The 25,659-nt window shown below is 50.2% G+C and overlaps 1 protein-coding gene across 8 annotated transcripts in view; it reads left to right on the top strand.

Moving 5' to 3' along the window:
* tenm2a (teneurin transmembrane protein 2a) overlaps nt 1-25,659 on the top strand; it is a 199,878-nt gene that overhangs the window by 169,544 nt on the left and 4,675 nt on the right. For 6 of the 8 annotated variants that reach the window (XM_068583910.1, XM_068583892.1, XM_068583884.1 and 3 more), the window contains 22 exons: nt 639-740; nt 1,274-1,468; nt 2,890-3,090; nt 5,259-5,444; nt 6,522-6,548; nt 11,082-11,228; nt 12,350-12,560; nt 13,276-13,395; nt 14,813-15,074; nt 15,400-15,667; nt 16,893-17,036; nt 17,893-18,142; nt 18,486-18,506; nt 18,638-18,867; nt 20,310-20,464; nt 20,762-20,863; nt 21,095-21,268; nt 21,580-22,217; nt 22,504-22,679; nt 24,278-24,513; nt 24,600-24,896; nt 25,067-25,624. In XM_068583910.1, coding sequence (XP_068440011.1) covers nt 639-740; nt 1,274-1,468; nt 2,890-3,090; nt 5,259-5,444; nt 6,522-6,548; nt 11,082-11,228; nt 12,350-12,560; nt 13,276-13,395; nt 14,813-15,074; nt 15,400-15,667; nt 16,893-17,036; nt 17,893-18,142; nt 18,486-18,506; nt 18,638-18,867; nt 20,310-20,464; nt 20,762-20,863; nt 21,095-21,268; nt 21,580-22,217; nt 22,504-22,679; nt 24,278-24,513; nt 24,600-24,896; nt 25,067-25,624 — 4,700 coding nt within the window. The remainder of the gene's footprint in view (nt 1-638; nt 741-1,273; nt 1,469-2,889; nt 3,091-5,258; nt 5,445-6,521; nt 6,549-11,081; nt 11,229-12,349; nt 12,561-13,275; nt 13,396-14,812; nt 15,075-15,399; nt 15,668-16,892; nt 17,037-17,892; nt 18,143-18,485; nt 18,507-18,637; nt 18,868-20,309; nt 20,465-20,761; nt 20,864-21,094; nt 21,269-21,579; nt 22,218-22,503; nt 22,680-24,277; nt 24,514-24,599; nt 24,897-25,066; nt 25,625-25,659) is intronic. The other 2 variants (XM_068583902.1, XM_068583937.1) reach the window with 1 other exon arrangement.

Here is a 25,659-nt window from a genome sequence, read left to right as displayed (position 1 = left end):
AGGTGGATGGAGCAGTGAAGTCATCTGTGAACACAGCCAAGAAACACACACACACACACATACCAGCAACAAAATCTGCGGAGTTGCACCAAACAAACAACCACACCTGGATGAAGTATTAATGACCTGGGCGGGGGCGGGAGTGAGCAGCAAACAATGAAAACGAGGGCAACAATGGCAGAATACAGCGAAGGGGAAGGGGTGGACGAGCAGAAGAGAAGGGGTCGGGCGGCGCAGAAGAGGGGCGACGCTCTTGTTTTCTGTCGTGGCGAGCGGAGAAAAAGATGGATGGGTGACGGCGTCTCGGAGAATGTCTGATTCGAAATGCATCCTCCCAACGCTGTGAAAAATGCAATGACACAGGAATGCAAGGGATCTTTGAGGAAAGGCACTTGCTTTTGATGGCGTGTGTGTGTGCGCGTGTGTGTGTGCGTGTGTGTGTGTGTGTGTGTGTGACTGTGGGGGCTCCGAGCGCCTTGACTCCATTTGTAGCATCTTAAAGAATGAATGGTGCCAATGATTTAATCGAATGCTTTGATGCCTGCCATCCAACTCTCTCACCCCTCCCCTCTTTCCTCCCCCTCTCCCTCTCTCTCTCTCCCCCCTTCTTCCTCTGTCTCACTTTGTCTTTTTCACAGATTCAGTGCAAGAGTGCCCGCGCAATTGCCATGGCAACGGAGAGTGCAATTCGGGCGTGTGCCACTGCTTCCCAGGATTTCACGGCATGGACTGCTCCAAAGGTATTAGCCGTCCGCAAATGTCGGGGGTTTTTTTTGTTTTTTTTTCCGGTTTCCATCGCGGCAAAAATAATAATAAGGAAGAAAAAAAAAAAAAAGTCTGCCATTTTTTCCCGCCGTCTAAATTAGACGAGCGGGCGCATTTCGGGGAGGAGGGAGCGGCGTGGATTAGCAGCGGCGAGGTGGCGCACGGCCCCGAGGTGGAGCCCAGACAAGATGACTGATGATGAATGGCAGCTCCCCCCCCCCCCAGCTGACGTCTCCCTGGCTCCGTGCTCACCTGGGACAGACAGCTTTGATGAATAGTTTAGTTACCTCTGCCTGTAATTACTCTTCATGTCATCGCCACTCTCCAGCCCTTTTAAACCACTCTATTCGCCCTCCTGCGCGGCGGCGGCGGCGGCGGGGTTAGGCAGGTGTGGGTGGCTTCTCGCTGCTTTGAGAATCCCTAAAAAGCCTCCTAATTGGTTTAATCTCTCCATCCTCTCCCCTCTCTCCCCCCCCTCCCTCATCTGCTCTTCCCCGGTCTTCTCCAGCGGCGTGCCCGGTGCTGTGCAGCGGCAACGGCCAGTACGACAAGGGCTCCTGCGTGTGCTACAGCGGCTGGAAGGGGCCCGAGTGCGACGTCCCGGTCACGCAGTGCATCGACCCGCTGTGCAGCGGCCACGGCACCTGCGCCGACGGCAACTGCGTGTGCTCCATCGGCTACAAAGGGCCGAGCTGCGCGACGGGTGAGTGGAGGCGGGAGGCGCCGCTCCCCGACGCGTCGGGGCGATCGTTGGGAAAGGAAACGCGAATGTTTGCGCCGAAAAACAAACGCGGCTCGCACCGCCCGCACCGCTTCGGACTCCGCTGTCTTCATCTGAGTTCTCTCCATACATATCGATATCTATATAGATATACAGATGAAGTTGGATACCGAAGCCAAACACATGAGAGATGTTATTAAAGGATGAGAATAGCTTCTATTGATCCTCTGTTAAGAAAGGATCAGGCCGCCACCTCCTCGGTCGTCAGAAAGATGGAAGGAAGGAGAGAGAGGGATAAAAGCGTGAGGGCGGCGGTGAGAGGTGAATATGTATGAAGACAAGTGAGAACTGGAGAAGGAGGGAGAGAAGAGAGCGCGGGGTGAAGAGGAGGAGCGGGGGAAGAAAGACAAAGGGAAGAAAGGAGTGGAGCGACAGATAGAAGGAAAGTCAAGACACAGGGGCCAGAGAGCAAGGTCAGCATTTTCTCCTGCTCTTCTTTCTTTTTTTTTTCCTCTCTCCATCTCCCTCCTATCACATTTTTTTTTCTCCCCACCCTTCTCTGGTCTCAAATCAGATATTCATCACAGCAGAGTCCCTCAAACAATTTACCTGGAGTGCCAGCGACATGAAAATCGATAACTGTGATCCTGCGTTTCTGCCGGGCAGACAGAAATCGAGGGGCCGAGGTTTTATGCTTTTATGCCCGAGCGTGTGCACAAGGGTGCGAAGGGGTCAATCGCGCCGGTGGGAGAGGAAGGGGGGAGGTATGAGGGTGTTAGACAAAGAGGACGAGGAGAGAGAGAGAGAGAGAGAGAGAGAGAGGGAGGGAGGAAGTGGGAGCGACCGGAGAGGCGGCGGGTGGGCTCCTGGCCGGGAGGAGGTAATTTGTCAAATTGGTTTTCACTCACTGCTCGGACTCAGAGCTGCCTGTCAACCTGGCAGACTGACAGTGTCAGATTCTCCCCTTTGTATTAGCGCACACACACCAATGCATGAGCGGGCTCGGGCTCGCGCACGCGCACGCGTGCGCGAGCACCCGCCACCGAATAATGTGTCAGCGAGACTCGCCGCTCTCCCAGAGAGCGGAGCACCGATGGCTGCCGTGCCCAATGCAATTATAGACCGGGCCGTTCATTATCCTGAGCTTTAATTGCCTTTAGTAATACGTCTGGTAATATTTTCCTTTGTTTCATCATCGTTTTGCGTACACAAAGAGCCAAAACACGTCCTTTGTGGCGCCTCTTTCTCATATTTAATTTGCGTCTGACATCAGCTCTGATGTTACATTTTCTACCGCGCGCGCGTGTTTTTTTTGTTTCTTTCTCTTTTTTTTTCCTCTTCCTGTGTTTGTGTTGTTGTTTTTATTTCACATGGGTGTGTATCTCTGGCTTTTTTCAATGCAGTGGATTGCTTGGATCCGACATGTTCCAACAATGGCATCTGTGTGAACGGGGAGTGCCACTGTAAGCCGGGCTGGGGAGGGCTGCACTGCGAGCTGCCCAGGGCCCAGTGCCCGGACCAGTGCCACGGCCACGGGGCCTTCATACCAGACACCGGGCTGTGCAGCTGCGACCCCAACTGGATGGGACCCGACTGCTCCATGGGTACGTACCACTGCGGCAAAGAAGGAGTTTGGCATGTCGCAGTTAGGGAGGAAGACTGCCCATCGTTCCCACATGGAGTGAGGACCCCCGAGGACACCGGGGATAATTCGTTGAGCAATTTTATTGAATATTCTTTTGGATTTCAAGCTGCTTCAAAATTACAACTTGCTCAGAAATAGGAAACAGCAACTGTTGGATTGTCTCGGCCAAATTGGAGCAAACGGGCACAAAAAAAAACCAACGTGACAAGTTTTACTGTCAAAGCTGTATAAAATCATCTCTCTCGATAGACCGCCAGTGACGGCACGGTCATGACAGCTTTTTTTACGATTATCAGGGTAGTGCTCAAAATCCGAAATGGCCGCTGCAAGGCACTTTTATTTGTGCGGCGCATTTCATTACAATGGGCTTTGCATAAAAGTAGCAACATGCAACATGTACAAAGAATTTGAATAAATAAAATGTGAGAAAAAAAGCAGCCACAGCAACAAAAGGGAAGACTGGAGGAAAATGAAGAATAACCACCCACAAACAGCCCCGGCGAGCGAATAACAAACCCCCGCACACAGCCCACACACACACACACACACACACGCAGACACACCCACAGCAACTATTCATAAGCCTAAGACAATAAAAAAACAACTTTTAATTGTACTTTTGAACATCACAGCTGTGACAAATCTCAGGTCCTCATGAAGGCCGATGAGGACAATAAGAAGGAGGAAATGGAGGCGCCTGCAGTCGCTTCCCGGGGCTCATATTTTCCCAGCTGCACCCTCCTGGATGAAGTAGAACAACAAAATTGATATTGCTTGTAAAAGTAGCTGAGCTCATGTTTAGACGCCTATTACAATACAAAACTCAATTTCCACAGGATAAAGCTGTTAAGCCGGCGCCGTAAGAGGGACGGCCACCTCCACCTGGCTCTGCGGAGGCTTCCCCCTCCATCGCAGGATCGCAAAAAAAGCGAGCTCCAGCATTTTATTTTTTTTTTGTGAGACAAGCGATAGTTAACTTTAATAAAGACAACATTGTTCCACGCCGCGGGATCCCTCGGCAAGTGTGTATCACAACATCTGTACATATTGCATTTCCCACACACCGCGGGGGGTCCCGAGAGCTGGAGCCGGATTGTCACATCTCACCACATGCGCCGCCGCCGCCGCCGCCGCCGCCGCCTGCAACCGGCGAGCCTCCCAAAGAGCGACTGTGATGGAAGCGGAGGAAATAAACCCCGTCTTCTCGAAAGCGCTGTCGCTGATTTAAACTGAAGGTGTACAGCGGATGGATGTATTCGGTGTAATGCCGGTTTGATTGTTTTTGATTGTTTTCGTTCCGCCTTCGGGCACTTAACTTTTCTGCACTTGGGTAATTTGACATTGTTACGCACCGTCACAGGGGATGAAGTCACACGGCAAAGATTCAAAGCTCGGGTTTAAAAGTGAAAGTGTGTCCACGGTCTAGTCGTGGGTGGATTACTAAACAGGCCGAGAGGGCGCCACGTGTCAGGGCCACGCCCTTGTCTTCATTTCCAAAGAGACACGTAGAGACCACAAAGAGACAAAATGACCAAAAAGATTCATAAAATGAATGCACAGAGGCACAAAAAGACTACACAGAGACAATAAACAGCCTAATAAGACAAACATTTTCTCAAAGAGACACAAAAAGACTATAAAAAGACGCTAAATGACCAAATGAGACACAAATGACATCAAGCAGACACAAAAAGACCATAAAGAGAAACAAAAGCGCTACAGAGACATAAAACAACTACAAAGAGACACAAAATTACCGCAAAGAGACGGAAAAGCACAAAAAGATGCATGTCGACAACAAAGACACACACAACGCCAACGAAAGGATGCAGAATTGTCACACAGTCTGTGTGTCTTGGTCCTCTGTTGGAGAGGTGCATGTCTGTACCCAGAGGCCTGTTGTCTCCTGGTGAAAGTTATTGCTTTTAAATCTTTCATTTCAACATGAAGATACATCTGTTGATACAATAGATGTCGCGCAGACATACAATCCAGACATCCTTTCATCTCGAGTCACCAAATCAGTGTTTCCATCGTGGCAGCGTGCACAAACCCACAAACGGCATCAACGTTTGACTCCCCGGCAACGACGTGCGCGTGACCCAGATCCCTCCGCGTTCCTTTCAGAGGTGTGCTCAGTCGACTGCGGGACCCACGGAGTGTGTATGGGCGGAGCCTGTCGCTGCGAGGAGGGCTGGACGGGCTCAGGCTGCGATCAGCGGGTGTGCAACCCGCTCTGCATCAAACACGGCACCTGCAAGGACGGCAAGTGCCAGTGTCACCAGGGCTGGAACGGAGAGCACTGCACCATCGGTAAGCGCCTCCGTGCATTCGTGTGTGCGTGCGTGCGTGTGTGTGTGTGTGTGTGTGCGTGCGCTTGGGTGTCTTTGTGTCGACACGTGGGTGGGCACAACACCCTCCCCCACACACACACACAAAAAAAAAACACCAAGTCAGACAGAACTGGCAGCTCCTTTCCTCTGTGTTAAAGGAATGTGGAAATGAGGAGGCAAAAGGGAGACTTTGGGGAATTTGAAGAGGGCGAGGGAGGTGATGTAGGAGGTGGGCGAACAGAGAGGAGAGGAGTGGAGGTGGGATCACAAAAGAGCACGATTTAGACGCTTTTGGGTTGCCTCTCAACCGCAGACCCCAGGAGTGTCACTTTCTTTGGCTTTTGAAACACCAAAGTTGCGTGATGAAAGGTAAAACTCTTCACCTCACCGGGATCTAAAAAAAAAAATCTCTCTCTCACGATGTTTGTCTGTGTGCGTGCGTGTGCGTGTGCGTGCGTGTGTGTGTGTGTGTGTGTGCATGCACACAGTTGTGCCAGTGTGCGTGCTGAGTGTTCCTTTATATGCCAGTCAATCACTGTCTCATATGACATCACTGTCACTTTGGATGGATGAGTGCCAGATTTCTGTGATTCACCCAGAGTGCTTTGAGACACAAAGTCTCATTTCCCTGTCACCACAAGCACTGTGATTGCAATCTGATACACACACACACACACACACACAAACACCAAAACACACACAAAGCAACACACCTGTGCACGTACACACACATATACAGTGTATATACGTATATATATATATACACACACACAGGCAGGGGAATAACAGTTTGTGATCTCCCCATTTCCCCCATCAGAAAGTAGGGCAGCTTTGACTGCAGCATCAGCCCAAGATGAAAGCGTTGTCAGGCCTCAGCTTGGCGCAAAGCACACTTCACTAGCACCAGACACTGTCGGTGTTAGCTTATCTCCGCTTGCCTGTTGTTCATTTCAGCTCTGCATGATGTTGCTTGCATTTATAAAGAAAAAAAAAGACAAAAAAAGACAAAACTACTCTCCCCATCTCTTACCTGTTTGCACGTTTTCTCCCACTGCAGACCATGGGAGCATGGTTGACAAAGCAGGTACCGTATCTGACTCTGGTGTGTTTTTTTTTTCTTTCTTTTGTTTTGTTTCTTTAGCCTGTGGTGGTAGAAGCTAGCTGCTGCATTTTGTGGGTTTCGACCTGGCTTGGCTCTGTAGACTCTGTGGTGCTATCTGTCCGTAGATCAGAGTGCCGGCCCTCGATGACGACGAACCCCCCCCCCCCTCTGTCCCCTCCCCCCCTGCGCGCGGCGCACGCTCCGCGCCCATTTCCGGCCGTGCGCCGCGCGCTCGGGGCCTCGCCGTCATCGGGGCCCGGGTGTGTCGTGAGGTGACCGTAGAGCCCAGTGTGGTATCAGAAGTGTCGAGGGGGCTGTGCTGTGAACGTGTGGATGTGCATGCGTGTGAGCGTGTTCCTCTCCATGTTCCCTGACGTGGAAAACGCACCCAACACCCAACTCCTCCGCTCAGGTATTCTATAGTCGTGCGTTGCGTATAAAACACACACACACACACACACACACACACACAGTGGCTTCACACGGGGGAGAAAACGATGAGAGCCGTAAAGAACTTTCGAGGTAATTGGTGAATTTCATAGGCCACTGATGCGAGGCCCTAATGTGGTGCCGAATAAAAATACTGTCGAGTGTGTGCGTGTTTACATTCGTGGCAACAGCCGCGGCCACGGAAGAGCGTCTAATGTATTTTATTTTGTGTGTGTGTGTGTGTGTGTGTGTGTTTGTGTGTGCGACTCAGCCAGCGTACAGTATTAATTGCAGGTTTTTCTATCTTTTCATCAAACCCATCCTCTCCGACTTAAGCCTCGAAAGGAAAGAAGAAGAAGAAGAAGAAGAAGAAGAAAAAGCCAAACAGTTTAGTCAGATCACAAAGAGATAAACAGAAGCGTGGCTAAGGTTAAAACACTGACGCAGAACAGAGAAGGGCGCGGGTCGAGGGTGAGTTGTCTCACACGCACGGCGAGAATGCTTAATAGATAGCCCCGCAGCTGAACCTCCGCCGGGTTACGCGGAGCGGCACAGATTGCCTGACAGTACGGGTCCCCGGAGCACCGTCCAGAGTGTCCTCTCACCCTCTGCGCTTAATGGAATAGCTCTCATTGTTTTATGAAGAACCAGCGCGCAGAGAGAAAGAGGAAAGAAGAAGAAAAAAAAAGGTAAATCGCGGGGGTTAAAGAGGGAGCAAGACGGAGAGAGAGAGGGAGGGAGGGAGCGCAAAGGAGAACAGATGGAGCCCCGAAGGGAAAGCAGGTCGGAGAGAACGAGCGGGGCAAAGTGATCAATATAATTTCCGAGATAGCTCATCGAGAATGGAGGGAAGGAGCGGGCGAGTGGAGGTTTATCCACGGAAGCGCAGCGTTATCCGGTCCATCTATAGAGCCGCGGTCTCGGATTTATGGCCGCGACCTTTACTGCGTGACCTTTCGGAGAGACTGGAAACACGGGGAATGGGGAGAACAGGGGGAACTTTTTTCTGCACAAAGTCTTCTTTTATGCTCTATAAGTTCTCATTCTTTCTCTATCTCTGTTCCTCTCTCTCTCTCTCTCTTTCTCTTCTTGCTTATCTTCTCACACAGTTTCTTTCTCTATTCAGTCATACACCCCGACACCGACACACACACACACACACACGCACGCGCACGCGCGCAAAAGTGTGTGCTGACCCATAACCCAAGGCAATTTCTTCTCCTTTTTTAAGGGGATTTCATCAGAGTCCAACTACATTAGTGGGGATGGTGGACTTAATAGTTTCTGAAATCCCACTTTATTCTAGTTAGTATGAGAGGGGTATCGACTGGGCCCTGGCATTAAAGAGAGGGGAGTCTCGTGTCGGTCTGCCCAGGCAAGCCGATCAATGCCCACTATGGATTGTCCTGTCCGGGTGCTTCATAAGTATTTGGCTGCTTTAAATGGCAACTCCATTTAACAGGCAATCACTGCTAACTGCCTTTGTTCCCCGAGCTCAATACTCAGGGACAATCTATTCCAGCTCGACTGTTAATACAGCATCATGAGCAGTCCCCTGATGCAGAAAATGGTAATAATTAAAGATAAAAACCTTTGATTTTATTCCTCTTGTTGAGCTGGAAAACGTGGTTAAGCTTTTCTGCTTAACCTCCCCCTCCCCTCTTTCCTCCCGTCACCTCTTCTGCGGAGGTCAAACAAGATGGCGCCCTGCCTTTCTCAAAGTCCTCTGTTGACTTTCCCTCATCGCCTGGTGGTTGAGACATATGATAAAAAAAAAAAAAAAGCCAATCGGGATGAAATGCCTGTTAATTTAGCCGCTGCCACGGTTTAGATTGCGCTATTTGTATTCATAATGCGTGGCTTTATTGATGCGGCGATTTGTTAGAGGGCAAAATCCTACAGTGCAACTTGAGTGAAAATATGTTCATTAATCTCTTGAGCGAGACGCAATGAAAATCGTTTTATATTTATAATCTCTCACTGGGTTGTTTTGTCCTCACTCACTCGGTGTCGGCACTCACTACTACTGAGTGGGAAACGTCAGGTAATATCTCTAGGGTGCGTCGGAGTGTGTGTGTGTGTGTGTGTGTGTGTGTGTGTGTGTGTATATGTATGAGTGAGTGCCTTTGCGCGCATGCACGTATTGTTTTATCAGTCAACCCTGTCTTTGCCTCCATATCCCGTGGGTAGACTTAAGAGTGTCGCATCCTGCTCCCTCATTTATTGAAGAGGAAATCACTGTGACAAGTTTGTTTGAGGCTCTTTGTGCTGCCGGAGAAAACATTGTCATTGTGTGTCATAATGCCCTTTTTTTTTTTTCTTCTTCTTCTTCTTCTTCTTCTCCCCACTCTCGCTGATAGATTATAATGTGGCAAACACACAGACTTGTGAAAAGGTGTGATTTAGAGAGATATGGGAAAATGGCAAGACAGGCCAGCAGTTAAAGGCCTTTTTGGAAAATGACATTAATGGACAACATTGTCCCAGCATGGATGCAAAATACCCTAATGGAAGATGAAAATGTCATAGTGAGCTTTCAGATACAAAAATGTATTCATCTCTTGGCATTTAGCGGACGTTTGGACCCATTTTAGTAGAACTGTTGTTTGACATATAAGTTATCTTAAAGGGCCAGTGTGTCGCATTTAAGGGGATCTATTGGTAGAAATGTGTTTTTTTCTTTCTCGTATGATCTAAAAATAAGAAGTTTTGTGTTCGCTAGTTCTCCTCACCACTTGGTCCACATGATAGGGTTCAGTTCACCGCTAGGTGTTGCCGAAAATCCTACAATCTGACCGGTTAAGGGAATAGTCTTTTGGGGAAAACACTTCTGTGCTTTCTCGCCAAGAGTAAGATGAGAAGTTTGATACCACTCTCATATCCGTACGTTCAGTGTGAAGCTGGAGCCAGCAGAAAGCTAGCTTAGCTTAGCATAAAGACTGGAAACATTGGCAAAGAGCTAGCCGGGCCTCGTTCGTACAGGGGATTATGTGTGTGACTTTTTCTTGGCCGGCCACAATAACGTCTTGGAGTCTCTGCTGGCTGCCTGGTGACCACGAAGTGACAAGACGTCACTGCTCCCTGCCAAAAACCAGGCCCGCACACAACCCGCCCTCCCATCAAGACAGAAGGTTTTTGTACCGATTTAACAGACGAGGTACAACATGTAAATTGCTGCGCTTCAGACCGAGCTGTTTGCAGTCTTTTTTTTTTTCCAAAGCTCAGGTCGTACAACTGTGTGCAAAAAGCAAATTAGCCTATTTCCCAAAACGCCAAACTATTCCTTCACATTTTCTTTAGGCATTACAACCAGCCAAAAGTGACCAGATAATACTTTGACAAGATCAAACTGCCCCAATATAATTGCAAAATCCCTTCCCAGACATCCTTAAAATGTCTGCTTTCCCCTGCCTTAAAGCCACTCTTGAGTTGAGGATGGCCTCGCTATGCTAGTTACAGAACTTTCTTGGCTCCAGGGCCTCAGATTCTGGTAGAGCTTTTTGCATAAACTAAAGTGAAGGTTTATTAGCTGATACACACACGCACACGCACACACACACACACACACACACACACACACACACACACACACACACACACACACACTCAAGCGAACATAATCCCATTCTCTCATGAGAAAGCATTACTCTCAGGCCATCAGAATCCCATTACCTAGACTGAATCATAAGTAAGAGAGAGAGAGAGTGAGAGAGAGAGAGAGAGAGAGAGACTGAGAGAGAGAAAGAGAGTGTAATGATCGGGCGGGGCTCTATCAAGTAAGTGAATCAAGAGGTCTGTCCGCACATACACACACGTTGGGAAGGTGTGCATTAAAATTGACGCGCTGAATTAAATTGATTCTTGAACAATCAATACTTAAAGTATGCCACCACGTGGTTATTAAATTGAGTGAGACTCATTGGTCTATCATAAGCATATATGTGTGTGTGTGTGTGTGTGTGTGTGTGTGCGTGTGTGTGTTGTTTTCATCTGTCATAAAGCAAGCCAGCATCACCCTGCTTCTCTCTCCCGTCATCCCTCTCCCTCTCTCTTCCCCCCTTCCCCCTGTCTCCTCTCTCCTCGCAGACGGCTGCCCTAACCTGTGCAACGGGAACGGCCAGTGCACCATGGGACAGCAGAGCTGGCACTGCGAGTGCCAGACGGGCTGGAGGGGCCCCGGCTGCAGCGTCGCGATGGAGACCTCCTGCGCCGACAACAAGGACAACGAAGGAGGTGAAATGGGGCGGGCAGGAGGACATTTTTGCTGGAACCATTATAAGTGCAGCCCTCACTTAAGAATGCCTCTTGGGGGGAGAAGAGGAAAAAAAAGACTTGTGAAAGTAATAACGCATGATAGAGGGCAGAATAATGAACGAAAGCTTGGGGAGGCAATTTATTCTAGAAGCATTTTTTGGTTGAAATCCTCTTTTGCGCCCCCGACAGCAATCAACAAATCAAATGCTCCGACCAAAATAAAGTCTTCCATTATAGCCAGACAATATTTCCCGACACTGAAATGCTTGCTTGACAGCTGTGTGCACTGCGGCCAGGTGGTTTGTCGTCTACGTCTATGAGGATGATGTATGGCGTTTGCTTACGCGTGAATCTGACATGCGGTGGTAGGCACGGACTGCATCCAGGAAGCCGAGGTAGTCGTGGTGACGTCACACATTCGTCTGTGGACTGAGGTTTTAAAGCCTTGAGTTCTGCATTTTGGCTGTCGCCATCTCGGGACGCGGCCATCGCCATCGTGCTTTTTTTTTTGGCAACCAGTTCGGGGAAGTGACCATATATGCACTGCGGAGGAGTGACATCGAGACGCCATTTACGGCTCTGTTGGCACTGGCGACATGTCAATCACAAGCTAGCCCCGCCCAAAAGCATCTCTTGCTTTATGGTCTATTTTACTCTGATTGGGACCATCATTTCCTGAATGTACATCATGCTGTATTGAAGAAGACTTAAAACTAGACCATAAACTCATGTTTATAATGTTTGAAAAAGTAAGGTCATTTTCTTAGAGACTTCTATACAACCAGACTTTTTTTTTGCAACAGAGGAGTCACCCCTCTAGTGGCCAGAACAGAGAATGCAAGCTGTATTTATAACCATAACGGAAAGCCCAGACTTTGTCTGGATTAGACTAACCATTTACAAAACCTGTATTCCAACTTCCCCGACAAACATCCCCTCTCTTCTAACTTTAGCCCATGGCACTGCTTCTCGCACCACTGCATTGGCTTCACTTGGCTGGTAATAGGTGGATATGACAAGCGTTGACAGCGATGCACTTTCATGTTGTGTTTGTGCATTCTTCGCCACCACCTCACTGCTGCTCTTCCCCTCCCTCTCAGATGGCCTAACAGACTGCATGGACCCAGACTGCTGCATCCAGAGTCCCTGTCAGAACAGCCCGCTGTGTCGGGGCTCCCGGGACCCCCTGCTGGTCATCCAGCAGAGCCCCGCGTTCCAGCCCCGCGTCCGCTCCTTCTACGACCGCGTCAAGATGCTCGTGGGACGGGACAGCACCCACGTCCTGCCGGGGGAAAACCCGTTCAACTCCAGGTACGGCGGGAGAGCGCACAACCTCACACGCACACATCAGTGTTCGTATTCATATCACTTAGTGAGTGACAGCAATTGATGCAGGATTTTATGAGCTGCATCTTTCATTTTCATAATTCAGGGTTAGAGTGTTTTCATGTTTGACAGTAATGTTTGAAAAAAATGATTTTACATGCCTGTGAGATTGCATGTTATGAAGCGATATGAATTAATGAGTAAAGCTCTCAATCCACTGACACAAATATCAAAAAGACTTCAGAAGGGTTCACAGAGCCAGTCAAGACCTCAACAACTGTGAAGCGCTGTCCGTGCTGCTGATTCTCGTCTGCATGCGCTGAGATGTTTCAAAAGAAAGTAGCTCATCAAAGTGATGCCGTATATATATTTAAACGACATCCTATGTGTCCTATCAGTTGTCCTGGACGCAACGACACTCACACACACACACACACACACACACACACACAGACGCACGCGCGCATCCATCGACATTGTCATGGTTTGTTTACATGATTGACGGGAGCTAATCTGGCTGGCGCGGTTTGCTGATTGTCTCTAATTAATGAGCGGTGGAAGACCAGAGCCGTGAATGAATGGGCAAACAGGGTGATTGAAAGATGGTGAGATTAATCAAACCAGATGATTGATGGTTAGGAAGATTGGGTTGATAGATTGACTATCGCCGCCTCACTCTGTGTCTTCTGTCTTCTTCCAGTTTGGCGTCTCTGATCCGGGGTCAGGTGTTGACGACAGATGGGACCCCTCTGGTGGGGGTGAACGTGTCTTTTGTCAACTACCCCCACTACGGATACACGCTGACGCGGCAGGACGGCATGTATGTACAGCGACCCACCACTGCAGCTACCTCAGCCACACAGGCCGTATTGTAAAATTAGATTACATTAGATCACATTAGATTAGATTAGATTAGATAGCTGTAATGATCCCATGAGGAAACTGGGCCGTCGCAGCCACAGATAATTAGATACGGCAAAGAAAGGGGATTTTGAAATAACGGCAGAGGAAATGTATTTACAAGAACAACACAACTGAGAGTCAAAACTCAATCTCCTCGGTGAAAATGTATTAATAAAAATGGTAACGGGAATGAAAACGAAATGCAAACAATGCTAAAATAATGTGCGAGGAAAATATGAAACGACTAAACATAATGTTTAAGAACAATTGCTCGAGGACTTGTGTTTATATTTGACGAGGTTTTACAATCGTACGCCAACAGAAGTTTCCTTCAAAAAAAGATATGTCGCAATGTGTGAAATGAAATGACACAGGCCACCACGGAAACTTGAGAAGCTAAAATGAGAGACAACCTTGAAATTGGATGTTTAAGCACCACAGTTCTTGGCTTTAATAGCCACCTTCCGAACACATTTGGTTAACTCACCTGACATGTCTTTCCATTCCTTCCCGCAGGATTTCAAGTTTCCGGGGGAGTTTCAGGCTCCTTTAATTTGACTTTTCTGTCCACTTCTTCACTTACAAAGTTATATTGAATTCAAGTCTGGCTGACATCCGTAACATGGTATTTCAAAAGTTGATTCATTGGCTTTTTTGGTCGGACCTCCACTCATTAAATGTGCAATTTCTGTGTTTCCTGTCTCAGGTTCTTTAAGCACGCGTCTCCTCCTCTTATCAGTGCTTTCTTTTGCCGCCTTTTCTCCCAGTTAGGCCCAGCTGACGCTGAAACATCCGAACTCCTGGTAACATTTAATTAACCTTGTACCGCAGGGGCAGTTACTCACCAGTCTCACAAACTTGTGACTTGAAAGAACATGATATCCCTGTCTGACCTTGTTTAGTTTTGATGAGTGCTATTTTTCTTCCACCTGTTACAGGCTCTCCGGCCCCAGAAGCTCTGGCCATGTCGATGACCTGTTTCTGTACTAATCATTATCCCACAGCTGTTAATCCTACTGTGGAGACAAAAGGTTGAAGAGCATCCAATGCAATCGCTTTTACCAGCGTTCTAACATTGTGCTATTTATATTTCAGACCTTTTTACTGTTGTCCCGACAGCATGTCTCTATGTGTGTGTGTGTGTGGTAAAAGTTAGTCGTGACGTAACGCAATCGATTAAAAAAAATCTATTCCAGGTGTTTTATGTGGATGAGTTAAAGCAGTGGAGTAAATGTTATATTGGAAGAAACAAACACTGAGAGTGTGTGATCGACCGGCACGGCGCGTCCTGCATCTGTACCTTATTCCCGTCCTCTTCTTCCAAACCTCTCCAGGTTTGACCTGATAGCTAACGGTGGTGCATCACTGACTCTGCGGTTCGAGCGCGCGCCCTTCCTGAGCCAGGAGCGCACGGTGTGGCTGCCCTGGAGCCAGTTTTATGCTATGGACACTCTGGTGCTTAAGACAGAAGAGAACACGATCCCGGGCTGCGACCTGAGCGGCTTCGTCAGGCCTGACCCTCTTGTGATTGCATCCCCTCTCTCCTCCTTCTTCAGCTCCAAGCCAGGGGAGAAACCCATCATACCGGAGACACAGGTGCAGTACCACTGACCTCTGGCAGCCGGCTAATCTCCCTTCTGGTTCCCTCGCTCTCTTCCCACTCTCTCCTGTACGCCTGTCTCCTGTGGCTCTCTTTCTCCTTTCGCTTCCATAGCTTTCCCCTCCCTCCCTCCCTCTCTCCCATGTGCTCCCTCTTTCTCTCGTTCTTTATTTCTTCCATTGTTTTTCACCCGCTTTTTTTGTCCTTCAGCCGTCAGTGGGGACGCGTGACCCCCATTACCCCGTCAGCCGCTAATCCCCCTCTAATCCCTCTCTCCTGTGATCTCCCTCTCCCCTTTTTTTTTTTTTTTTTGTCTTCCAGGTGCTGCACGAGCAGATCGAGGTGCCGGGCTCGAGTCTCAAGCTGTGCTACCTGAGCTCCAGGACGCAGGGTTACCGCTCCCTGCTCAAGGTGACCATGACGCCGGCCGTGGTGTCCATGGGCCTGCTGAAGGTCCACCTGATGGTGGCAGTGGAGGGCCACCTCTTCCAGAAGTGGTTCCACGCCTCGCCCAACTTGGCCTACACCTACATCTGGGACAAGACCGACGCGTACGGGCAGAGGGTCTACGGGCTTTCTGAAGCTGTTGGTGAGTGGAAGGGATAGTGGAAGTGGGGTGGGGGGTTTCAGTGGACTAGAAACTTTACCAGTGAGGCAGCACCGGCTATGACAGAATGGAGAGAGTGCTAATTAGGGAGCCTGAAGGGAAGCTAATACACCAGAAACCCGGCCTCCATCAACTCCGCGGTATAGCCACAGTTAAGTGCTTTTCTTTTTCTTTTTCCTTTTTTTTTTCTTCTTCTTCTTCTTCTTCCCACGTCTATTTTTCATTGAAGCCGCTTGTGGTTCAGTCAGCCAGCCGTAACTGTGGTGAAGGGTTATTAGCCATCAGGGTGAGTTAGCAGTTAGCCACTGGAGCAGCGAGCGGGGAGTCCAGGGGAGCCGCGGCGCTATTACATTCTGCTGTCACAGTCGCTCACGGACGCTGTCAGCCAAACACGGCTGTCGGGCCACAGATGCGGCAGACATCTGGGGGCTTCAGCCCGGACTGAAATCATGGCGGGCATTCTGTTTGAGAAATTACAGTCACTCAAAAAGGTCCCCTACTTCCCCTCCGAGAGCGCGCGGCGTTTCTCAAAAAGATGCTAAAGCACATACGCGGTTTACGACGAGGTTGCGTTCCGCTAAGTGCGGATACAGACGCAGGTAGACTGTATTATTGTAACGAAGCTGAGAAGGTGGCGGAGACAGCAGACTCGCCGTGACTCAAGTGGGAGTTGACGTGTTAACACACTTTTCCTTTTAGCGAGTTGCAACACGATAACACGCGCACGCGCCCGCGCACACACATGCCCACAAACACACTGCTTTCATCTGCACTCGTTTTGCCTATTTGTACATTTAGTTAGATCAGACTGTCAGCACATGTGCACGTTATCGGAGCAACGGCAGAGGTTTTTTTTTATTTTTTTTTTAACCATGGCAACTGGTGCAGCTCGTGTGCTTATAGGCCCACTGGGTTATCTCTCCAATTAACAAGGTTTTTAATTGATTTAGCGGCACGTGAGCGTGTTAGTCAGGTGTGAGTGCAGGTTTTTGGTACATGTGCTAACTAGCTGCTCGGCGTATCACACGTTTCACAACTTAAATGAACTTCGGGAGGTTATGCTCAAATGAAGTTCTTGCACAGCCTCCCTTCCTGTGTTACTTTTCTTTCATGTTTGCATCATCTCAGTTTCCAATTCCTCTCACTTCTTTGTGTCGTCACCTCTTTTTCCTCTCCTCCTCTCGCCTCCACCCTCTCCTCCATGTAGTGTCCGTGGGCTACGAATACGAGTCCTGTGCCAGTCTCATCCTCTGGGAGAAGAGGACCGCCACTCTGCAGGGCTACGAACTGGATCCCACCAGTCTGGGCGGCTGGTCACTCGACAAGCATCATATACTGAACACACGCAGTGGTGCGTACCAGTCTATATTCAGCCGCTCCCAGCAGGTTTACAGTACTGCATATCTCACAAAACTTGTGATTGTCAAGGGGGCGGGCGGGTGTTGCCTCTTCACAAGAAGAGCTTGTGTTCTCTCACTCCAGCCCTACAGAGTAAACATGTGCCAATCAGCAGCAACTATTAGAACAGGGGCGGGGGATGAGGATACGTTTTTTTCCAGAAAGTTATTCTGGATCTCTGTGGCAGTGAGCCAGGGGTCATTCTCGTTGCATGATCTACTCTTCCATTACCTACACTCTGTGCAGTCTTGCTAAAAGGAATGGAAGTATAAATGGGCTGATGCAGCGGTGCTCACCTGCTGTGACAATCAATGCGCTAATGGAATGAACGCAACTGGAGAAGCAGTGGTGCATAGCGGTATTTGTCGAAGTGGGTGGGGGTTTAACGCATGCACGGTGGAAGAAAATGGTTCTCCTCAGAGTGACCCGATGCCTCGCTTTGGCCATCCAAAAAGTAACAAGTCACTGGTGCATCCTGGTGCCGGTTTTCTTCAGGACATGAACATATTCACAAGACTGACGGCAGCTAAATGCTAACATCAGTGTGCTAACATGCTCCCAGGGACAAAGCTGATGTTGAAAAAACTAAATATATATATACATAACGTTTTCCCTCTTCCTTTAGCATGCTAGCTTGCTAACATTTGCTTTCTGGATTACCGCCGGGATATCTTTAGTTCACTATTTCCACATTTTGACCTGGCGCATAGCACTAAAAGAGTGTAAAGATCACGCCAAATGTATCGCAATTCGTCATAATTCAACTGAAATCATGACCCTGAGTCCGCCCGTGCTCCTCCCCTGCCCAGGCATCCTTCACAAGGGAAGTGGCGAGAACATCTTTGTGACGGAGCAGCCCCCGGTCATCACCAGCACCATGGGAAACGGACGCAGGCGCAGCATCTCCTGCCCGAGCTGCAACGGCCTGGCGGACGGCAACAAGCTGCTGGCGCCGGTGGCCTTGGCAATGGGCATCGATGGCAGCCTCTATGTCGGGGACCTCAACTTCGTGCGCAGGGTCTACCCATCGATGAACACAACGGGCATCCTGGAATTAAGGTAAAAATAATGATTCATTCGAAAGCAGATTGTGATTCAAAGGGTTGTTTTTTTTAGACATTACTGATACAAGAAAGGCTTGTGGATTAAAGTAAGATGACATGACAGGGAGAGGGGGGAATGAATAGATGTGTTCAGGGCATTGAACATGTCGGGTTTCATCCTCTCTTGAAAGGTGAGACACTGGGGATTGCAGGATAGAGGTAGAATTATAAACTGTGGTACAGACCTTTTCTCCAGGGTGTGTTTACCCGTGGTTAAATGGCGTTGTGTTGCACTCCGCAGACTGTGTGAATTAACGTCTGTTTTCTTGTGCTCTTCTCTCACTTTCCCCCCCTTGAAGGAATAAAGATTTCAGACACAGGTAAGATCCTTGTGACAATGAATTAAAAGCTTCTCGCGCGCGTTCCAGCAACAATAGCGACAACAAATGTAAAAAAAAAACAACAAAAAGCTATTTGCCGCCATGATAATTGTTTGTTTCCCTCACCTCAGTAACAACCCGACGCACAAGTACTTCCTGGCAGTGGACCCGGTGTCTGGGGCTTTGTTCATCTCCGACACCAACTCCCGCAGAATCTACCGCGTTCACTCGCTAACGGGAGGCCGCCTGCTGCCAGACAACGCGGAGGTGGTGGCCGGGACAGGGGAGCAGTGCCTGCCCTTCGATGAGCGCTGCGGCGATGGCGGCAAAGCCACTGAAGCCACTCTCATGAGTCCCAAAGGTGAGCCACGGGGCCCAAAAAAGAATCGCCGAATTGAATAATCGTTTCAGTCAATCGTCTCGATGGGAAAACGTCGGATTTTTCCGTTTGTGGCTGTTTTATGTCACTATGAATTGTAAAAAACCTTTGGTTTTTGTACTGTTGTTTGGACGTTACGATGCATTTAAAGACGTCCCCGTGGGCTGTGGGAAATTGCGACATTGTATTGACGCAATTTATAATTCAACTAATCGTTAGTTGCAGCTTAAGGGAGGCGCGATAAGCCCAGTGCAGGCAATATTTTGTGGCGATTACAGAATCATAGATTTGTTGCATGCAAGTGATTCTTTAGATTGTCATGTTCAAATTATGAAAACAGCTGATATATAAAAACAATTTTTTTTGTAAAAACGCCAATGTCATTTTCAAGAAATGTAGATTGAGCCTCAAGTGTTCCTTCTTTTTTTTTCCCGGAGTATAATTTGTTTTCTCAACGTGCCGATCGCGTGACTCAACTAAAGCAGGACAGACACAGAAGGAGGTTAAAAACCAGGTTAATGGTAAACTTAATAAGGGAATGTTTTTTTGTGGATCATTGGATCTGAGAACATTGTGACACCAAACTGTCAAGGATGTCACACTGTCACATTTCCTGCTAGTGACACGAGCGCGTGCCTGCGCGTGTGCGTGTGCGCGTGCGCGGGCATGACTGCACATACTCGTGGCGTCCGTATACGTACAGATTGTGTATGAGTGTGGGAAGACAATGAGCCACTTATTCCCTCTTACCTGTCACAGGCAAACTCAGCCAGCGCACACCAGCACCAGCTTTGCCCACTCTGTCCGTCCCTTCTCCGTCTTTCTCTCCCCCGCTCTCTCTCTCTCTCTCTCTCTCGTTTACAGCGTGCCCTTCGCTGCATCCTCCATCTGTTGTTGTGTATCTCGGTGCTGCCTCTGAGTTATTTCGGTGGGGTGGAGGGGGTTTGGGGGGGGCAACGGTTGCCTCGAACAAACACACCTGTCTGAACGCCGGCTGCCTGTTAGACCGACGAGACTGACGCGGCACCAGTGGTAAACGCAACCAAAAAAAAAGAAAGTGAAATGCAGAAACAAATGGAAAGAGGAAAAGGAGGAAGTAGAGTGCGACGGATCACTTGGCTTGCTGAAGAATCTGCTTGCAGTCTCCGATTGCCCTCTGGGAGGAGCGTGAGCTCAGCTCCGCATCCCGATGACTCATCCCAAAACTAACACTTATCTAACAGTTCAGTGCCCCCTCCATCACTTTGTTCCCTCTCGTTCGATGAAGCATCGAGCAATTCAGCTGTCGGGGACCGCTATCCGTTTCCAGCCGCCGGGAAAGATCTGAAGTTTAATTGACTTAAAACGTTCGCGGGTCACGCCGCGAACGGGCTTTCGGAGTTACGAGTCGTCGCTCACGGCGTTCATCTCCCCCTTTTTGACAGGCATCGCGGTGGACAAGAACGGGCTGATGTACTTCGTGGATGCCACCATGATCCGCAAGGTGGACCAGAACGGCATCATCTCCACTCTGCTGGGGGCCAACGACCTGACCGCCGTGCGGCCGCTGAGCTGCGACTCCAGCATGGACGTCAGCCAGGTACGACGGCTTTCGGGGGAGGCGATGGCGTGATGGATAATGATGGAGCGCTGCCCCCGTGAGTGCCGAGCTGGGGAGCGGCTGTGCGTGGACACGCGCCAGCCGGGAGGTCAGGGAGGGACTGATTTAGGGAGTGATTAAAGAGTCTGTGGGTAAATGAATGGATCAGAAGAGAGTGAGGACCGCAGTCACTTAAAAAAATGAGGAGGAGAGTTGTCTGAACCTTGGCGTCCCTTTCAGAACGCCTCCCTCAGCATGGATATTATCTCCTGTTTAACTTTTCTTTCCGCTTACTAGGTGCGTCTCGAGTGGCCCACGGACCTCGCGGTGAACCCCATGGACAACTCTCTCTATGTCCTGGAAAACAATGTCATCCTGCGCATCACTGAGAACCACCAGGTCGGTACCGCAAGGCTGGATCGACCCTGCAAAACCCTTTTTGTTGTGCCTTTGACAGGATTTTGTCCCAATTAGTCTCTCTCAGGGGCAATTAGCTCTTGAAATATTCCACTTTTCTGGGGTTTTGCTTCATCTGCGCCGTTGTACCGAGCAGCCTGGACGTCTCTTCAAGTCCGGAGCGTTGTCTTAACCGCGGGGTGTGACGGTCTTATGTCGTCCTCCGCCCTCCAGGTGAGCATCATCGCGGGTCGGCCCATGCACTGTCAAGTGCCGGGTATCGACTACAGCCTGAGCAAGCTGGCCATCCACGCGGCTCTGGAGAGCGCCACGGCCATCGCCCTGTCCCACACCGGCATCCTCTACATCGCTGAGACGGACGAGAAAAAGATCAACAGAGTCAGACAGGTACGCGCTCGAGGAATACCGAGCACAGTTGTGCGTCCAAGCTCGTTGGCTGGCAAGAAACTCACAGCACAGCTGGTCGGGCTGCGTGGGTGTTCTCGTTTTAGAAAAAAAAAAAGATATTCTCAGATTGCTTCAGATCTCCAGAGACGACGTTCAGCTCGGGCATTCCCCTGTTTTGATAACTCAAAATGAATTGTTCTTTCGGTGATACATCTTCTGTCATCGAGTTGTGACTTTTTTTTCCGCTCCAAATCTCATCAGTAACCGCCTCCCACTTCCTGTCTGTGCGCTTTCTTTTGTTTTCTCCTCAGGTGAGCACCAACGGAGAGATCTCTCTCCTGGCCGGCGTCGCCTCCGACTGCGACTGCAAGAACGACGTCAACTGCAACTGCTTCTACGGCGACGACGGCTACGCGCCCGACGGCGGCCTGAACTCGCCCACTTCCTTGGCCGTGTCCCCGGACGGGACGCTCTTCATCGCCGACCTCAACAACATACGCATCCGGGCCGTGCGGGCCAACCGGCCGGGCCCGGCCGTCTCCAGCGTGGGCTACGGGGGAGCCGCGCAGTACGAGGTGGCGTCGCCCAGGGAGCAGGAGCTGTACGTCTTCAACGGGGAGGGGCTTCACATCCAGACGATTAGCCTGGTGACCGGGGAGCCGCTCTACAACTTCACCTACGGCGCGGACGGAGAGCTGGCCATGCTGGTGGACAACTGCAACAATTCGGTGAAGGTGAGGAGGGACGCCCAGGGCCAGGGCGGCGGGGCCGGCCTGCTCCGGCTGGTGCTGCTGCCCGAGAATCAGGTGGTGACCCTGGGACTGGACCCCACCGGCGGGCTGCGGAGCGTGTCGACCCTGGGACAGGAGGTGGCTCTGATGGGCTACAGCGGCAACACGGGCCTCCTGGCCACCAAAGCGGACGAGACCGGGTGGACCACGTTTTACCAGTGAGTGCGGGCTCTGAAATGAATGACTTTCGCAGGTTTTAATGTTCGTCACGTTCCGTCGCACTCCCAATTATTCCTGTGGCACCTCTCACGCAGAGCGCTGCTGCCCCCCAGTGGTGGCTCTCATAACTACAGCCACTTCCTCTCAGATAGACACACACACACTGTCAGAGAGGCGAGTCATCTGTGCGTTTACCATGCAGCACAAATGCCAGCGTGTCCTTTTTCCTTGCCAACTTCCCTCACTGCCATCGTCCCGCCTCCCCCCCAACCCCCTCCCCTCCAGGTACGACAGCGAGGGCCGCCTCACCAACGTCACGTACCCCACGGGCATGGTGACGAGCCTCCACCGCGAGATCGAGCGCTCCATCAACATCGACATCGAGAGCTCCAGCAGAGACGACGACGTCACCGTCATCACCAACCTGTCGTCCGTGGAGGCCTCGTACACGGTGGTGCAAGGTGTGTCCCGTGTTTCTAACGCTTGATGATGTGGCGCGAAGGCGGACGTGGGGCAATATACGCTACCATTGTTTTACGACAGAGATAAAGTCAAGGTGGGTCCGTTCGCGTGTTGTCAAAGCGTTGAACCGAACTACTTCATTTTAGTTTTCGCAAACATCCGCCCTCCGCGGTGGAGAACACGCGGCCGACTCTAATTGAAAGCCTTGTAATCTTCACTCGGTTATGTTGAATGCTCCAGGAAATGATTTTCCCTCCTTTCCCACGTCCGGCTCTTCCCTCGCTCCCTCTCGCGGAGCAAAATTACCAATATATAGTTGTTAATCCCAGCTGGGATCATCCTGCTTTTGAATATCATTACAGCAAAATTCATTAAGTCATGCAGAGTGACTCCTCCTCATCCCTCAAGCTTTCTCCACACACACTGGTAGAGACACGAGGACATACAAATACAAGCTCTCAGCCGGCTCCCAAGATCCCCGAGCTTATTTGGTCTGTTTAAAGAGGAAGGAGAATAATTTCCTCCCACTTCTTGACCAGTGGCGTGACAGAAGTGCGAAGGCCGACCGCGGTTCAGAGGAGTCTGAAAAGGCCTCCGAGAGGAGACGTTGTCGATGTATTCAGTGATTCACCTGCTTTGCGGGAGGAAAAAAAAAAAAAAGAGGGTAGGGTTGTTCACAGAGCTGTAAGTCATTTAAGGTTTCCGCCGCACTGTGTGGGTTTCTGCACAGCTCTCTGCTGACATACTCACTTAACCGTCTCCCTCTCTTTCCGCTCTTTCTCGCTCTCTTCATTAACTCCTCCACAGTGGATTCTCGTTGGCCCCTCAAGCTCTCATTTTGCTCTCTTCCTCTCTCTCTCTCCCTCTCTCTCTCTCCCTCGCTTCTGTTTTATTACGAGGTCGTTCAGACAGAGAGAGCAGGGGAGATTTATCTAAAGGCTGTTGCTGCCAAGTCAATGGAAAAAGCTTCACTTGTCTGTTTGAGGCATTGTTAAAATGTGCCTGGAGCTTTATTACAAATTGGCCTTATGGATTACTGTCATTTATGGCGGAGCTTCAAAGGAAGACGCCATCTGATCCCCCTAACCTTTTGTAAAAGAAATTTTTAAAAAAATGAAGCAACCTCCACCCCCACTCCCCATCTGCCCGATATTTTTGAGCCCAAAACAATTTGATCTTACTTTCAATCACATCATCGTGATCAGGACGCCTTTTTTCAGACATCTGAGGGAAATCTTTGTCTCAGCATTAGGCATGGGCTTATCTGTTTCCATCCTCGAGTTTGAGAGTGAGTCATTCAGCTGGAGTAAGAGGGAGACTGCGGAGAGAGCGAGTTTAAACCGACTGTTTTCATGCAGAGTCGGTATGAAGACGAATCTGGTGCATGAATGTTTCATGCACATGATCTGATTCTTAGTGATATGAGCGTCTCGGTTTAACTTTTTCCTGTTTGAGAAAGTTCAAATGTTCACGCACACACATCCGTGGCATCCGTTAACGCCTATTTTAATGTGATATTTCCTTCTTTCTTTACAACATGTCGCCTGCGCCCACCTACTCTTCCTCACCATTCACCTGTCTGTCTCCCCCCCTACAGACCAGGTGAGGAACAGCTACCAGCTGTGCAACAACGGGACCCTGAGAGTGATGTACGCCAACGGTATGGGCATCAGCTTCCACACGGAGCCCCACATCCTGGCGGGCTCGGTCAGCCCCACGATCGGCCGCAGGAACATCACCCTGCCCACCGACAACGGCCTCAACTCCATCGAATGGCGTCTGCGCAAGGAGCAGACCAAGGGCAAGGTCACCGTGTTTGGGAGGAAGCTCAGAGTGAGTTGACCCATTCAGCGAGCGGCCGGTTTGAAGGTAATAATAATAACGTTTCCCTGAAACTCCCCCTTTTTTTTTCCTCGCAGGCTCACGGCCGCAATCTCCTCTCCATCGACTTCGACCGCAACACGCGCACAGAGAAGATCTACGACGACCACCGGAAGTTCACGCTGCGCATCATGTACGACGCCCAGGGCCGGCCGGCGATGTGGCTGCCCAGCAGCAGTCTGGCGGTGGTCAACGTGTCGTATTCCACCACCGGGCAGCTCATCGGGCTGCAGAGGGGGAGCATGAGCGAGAAGACCGAGTTCGACCCGCAGGGACGCATCCTGTCTCGCGCCTTCGTGGACGGGAAGGTGTGGAGCTACAGCTACCTCGACAAAGTAAGCTAATACTCGTTTCCAATTGCAGAATTGAGCGAATTAATACATCATTTTTCACGGTGATGAAGATTTAAGTGTGTCAGCTGAGAGTAAATCACTGCCGGAGCTACTTCACAGGAGGCGAGTCGCCCTTTAATTAATCCGGATTGTGCCTCCCTCTCTGCTTCCAGTCCATGGTGCTGCTGCTGCAGAGCCAGAGACAGTACATCTTCGAGTTTGACACCTCGGGTCGGGTCACAGCTGTCACCATGCCCAGCGTGGCCCGGCACACCATGTTCACACACGTGTCAGTCGGCTACATCCGCAACACCTACAACCCCCCGGAGAGCAACGCCTCCATCATCCACGACTTCAGCGAGGACGGCCGACCCCAGGCCACGCACTACCTGGGCACCGGCCGCCGCGTCCTCTACAAGTACGGCAAGCTGGCGAAGCTGTCGGAGATCGTGTACGACAGCACCGCCGTCACCTTCGGCTACGACGAGACAGCTGGCGTGCTGAAGATGGTCAACCTGCAGAGCGGGGGCTTCTCGTGCACCATCCGCTACCGCAAAATGGGGCCGCTCATCGACAAGCAGATCTACCGCTTCAGTGAGGAGGGGATGGTCAACGCCAGGTTCGACTACACCTACCACGACAACAGCTTCCGTATCGCCAGCATGAAGCCGGTCATCAGCGAGACGCCGCTGCCCGTCGACCTCTACCGATACGACGAGATCTCTGGAAAGGTGCAGAGAGCGATGATGAAATAATTCGACTTGCG

The sequence above is a fragment of the Clinocottus analis genome, unplaced genomic scaffold (genome assembly GCF_023055335.1).
Source record: "Clinocottus analis isolate CAN_PGR_092001 unplaced genomic scaffold, fCliAna1.0.p SCAF_10, whole genome shotgun sequence".
NCBI lineage: Eukaryota > Metazoa > Chordata > Actinopteri > Perciformes > Cottidae > Clinocottus > Clinocottus analis.
Note: the sequence above shows the minus strand (reverse complement) of the source record. Positions and strands in the feature narration are given on the sequence as shown.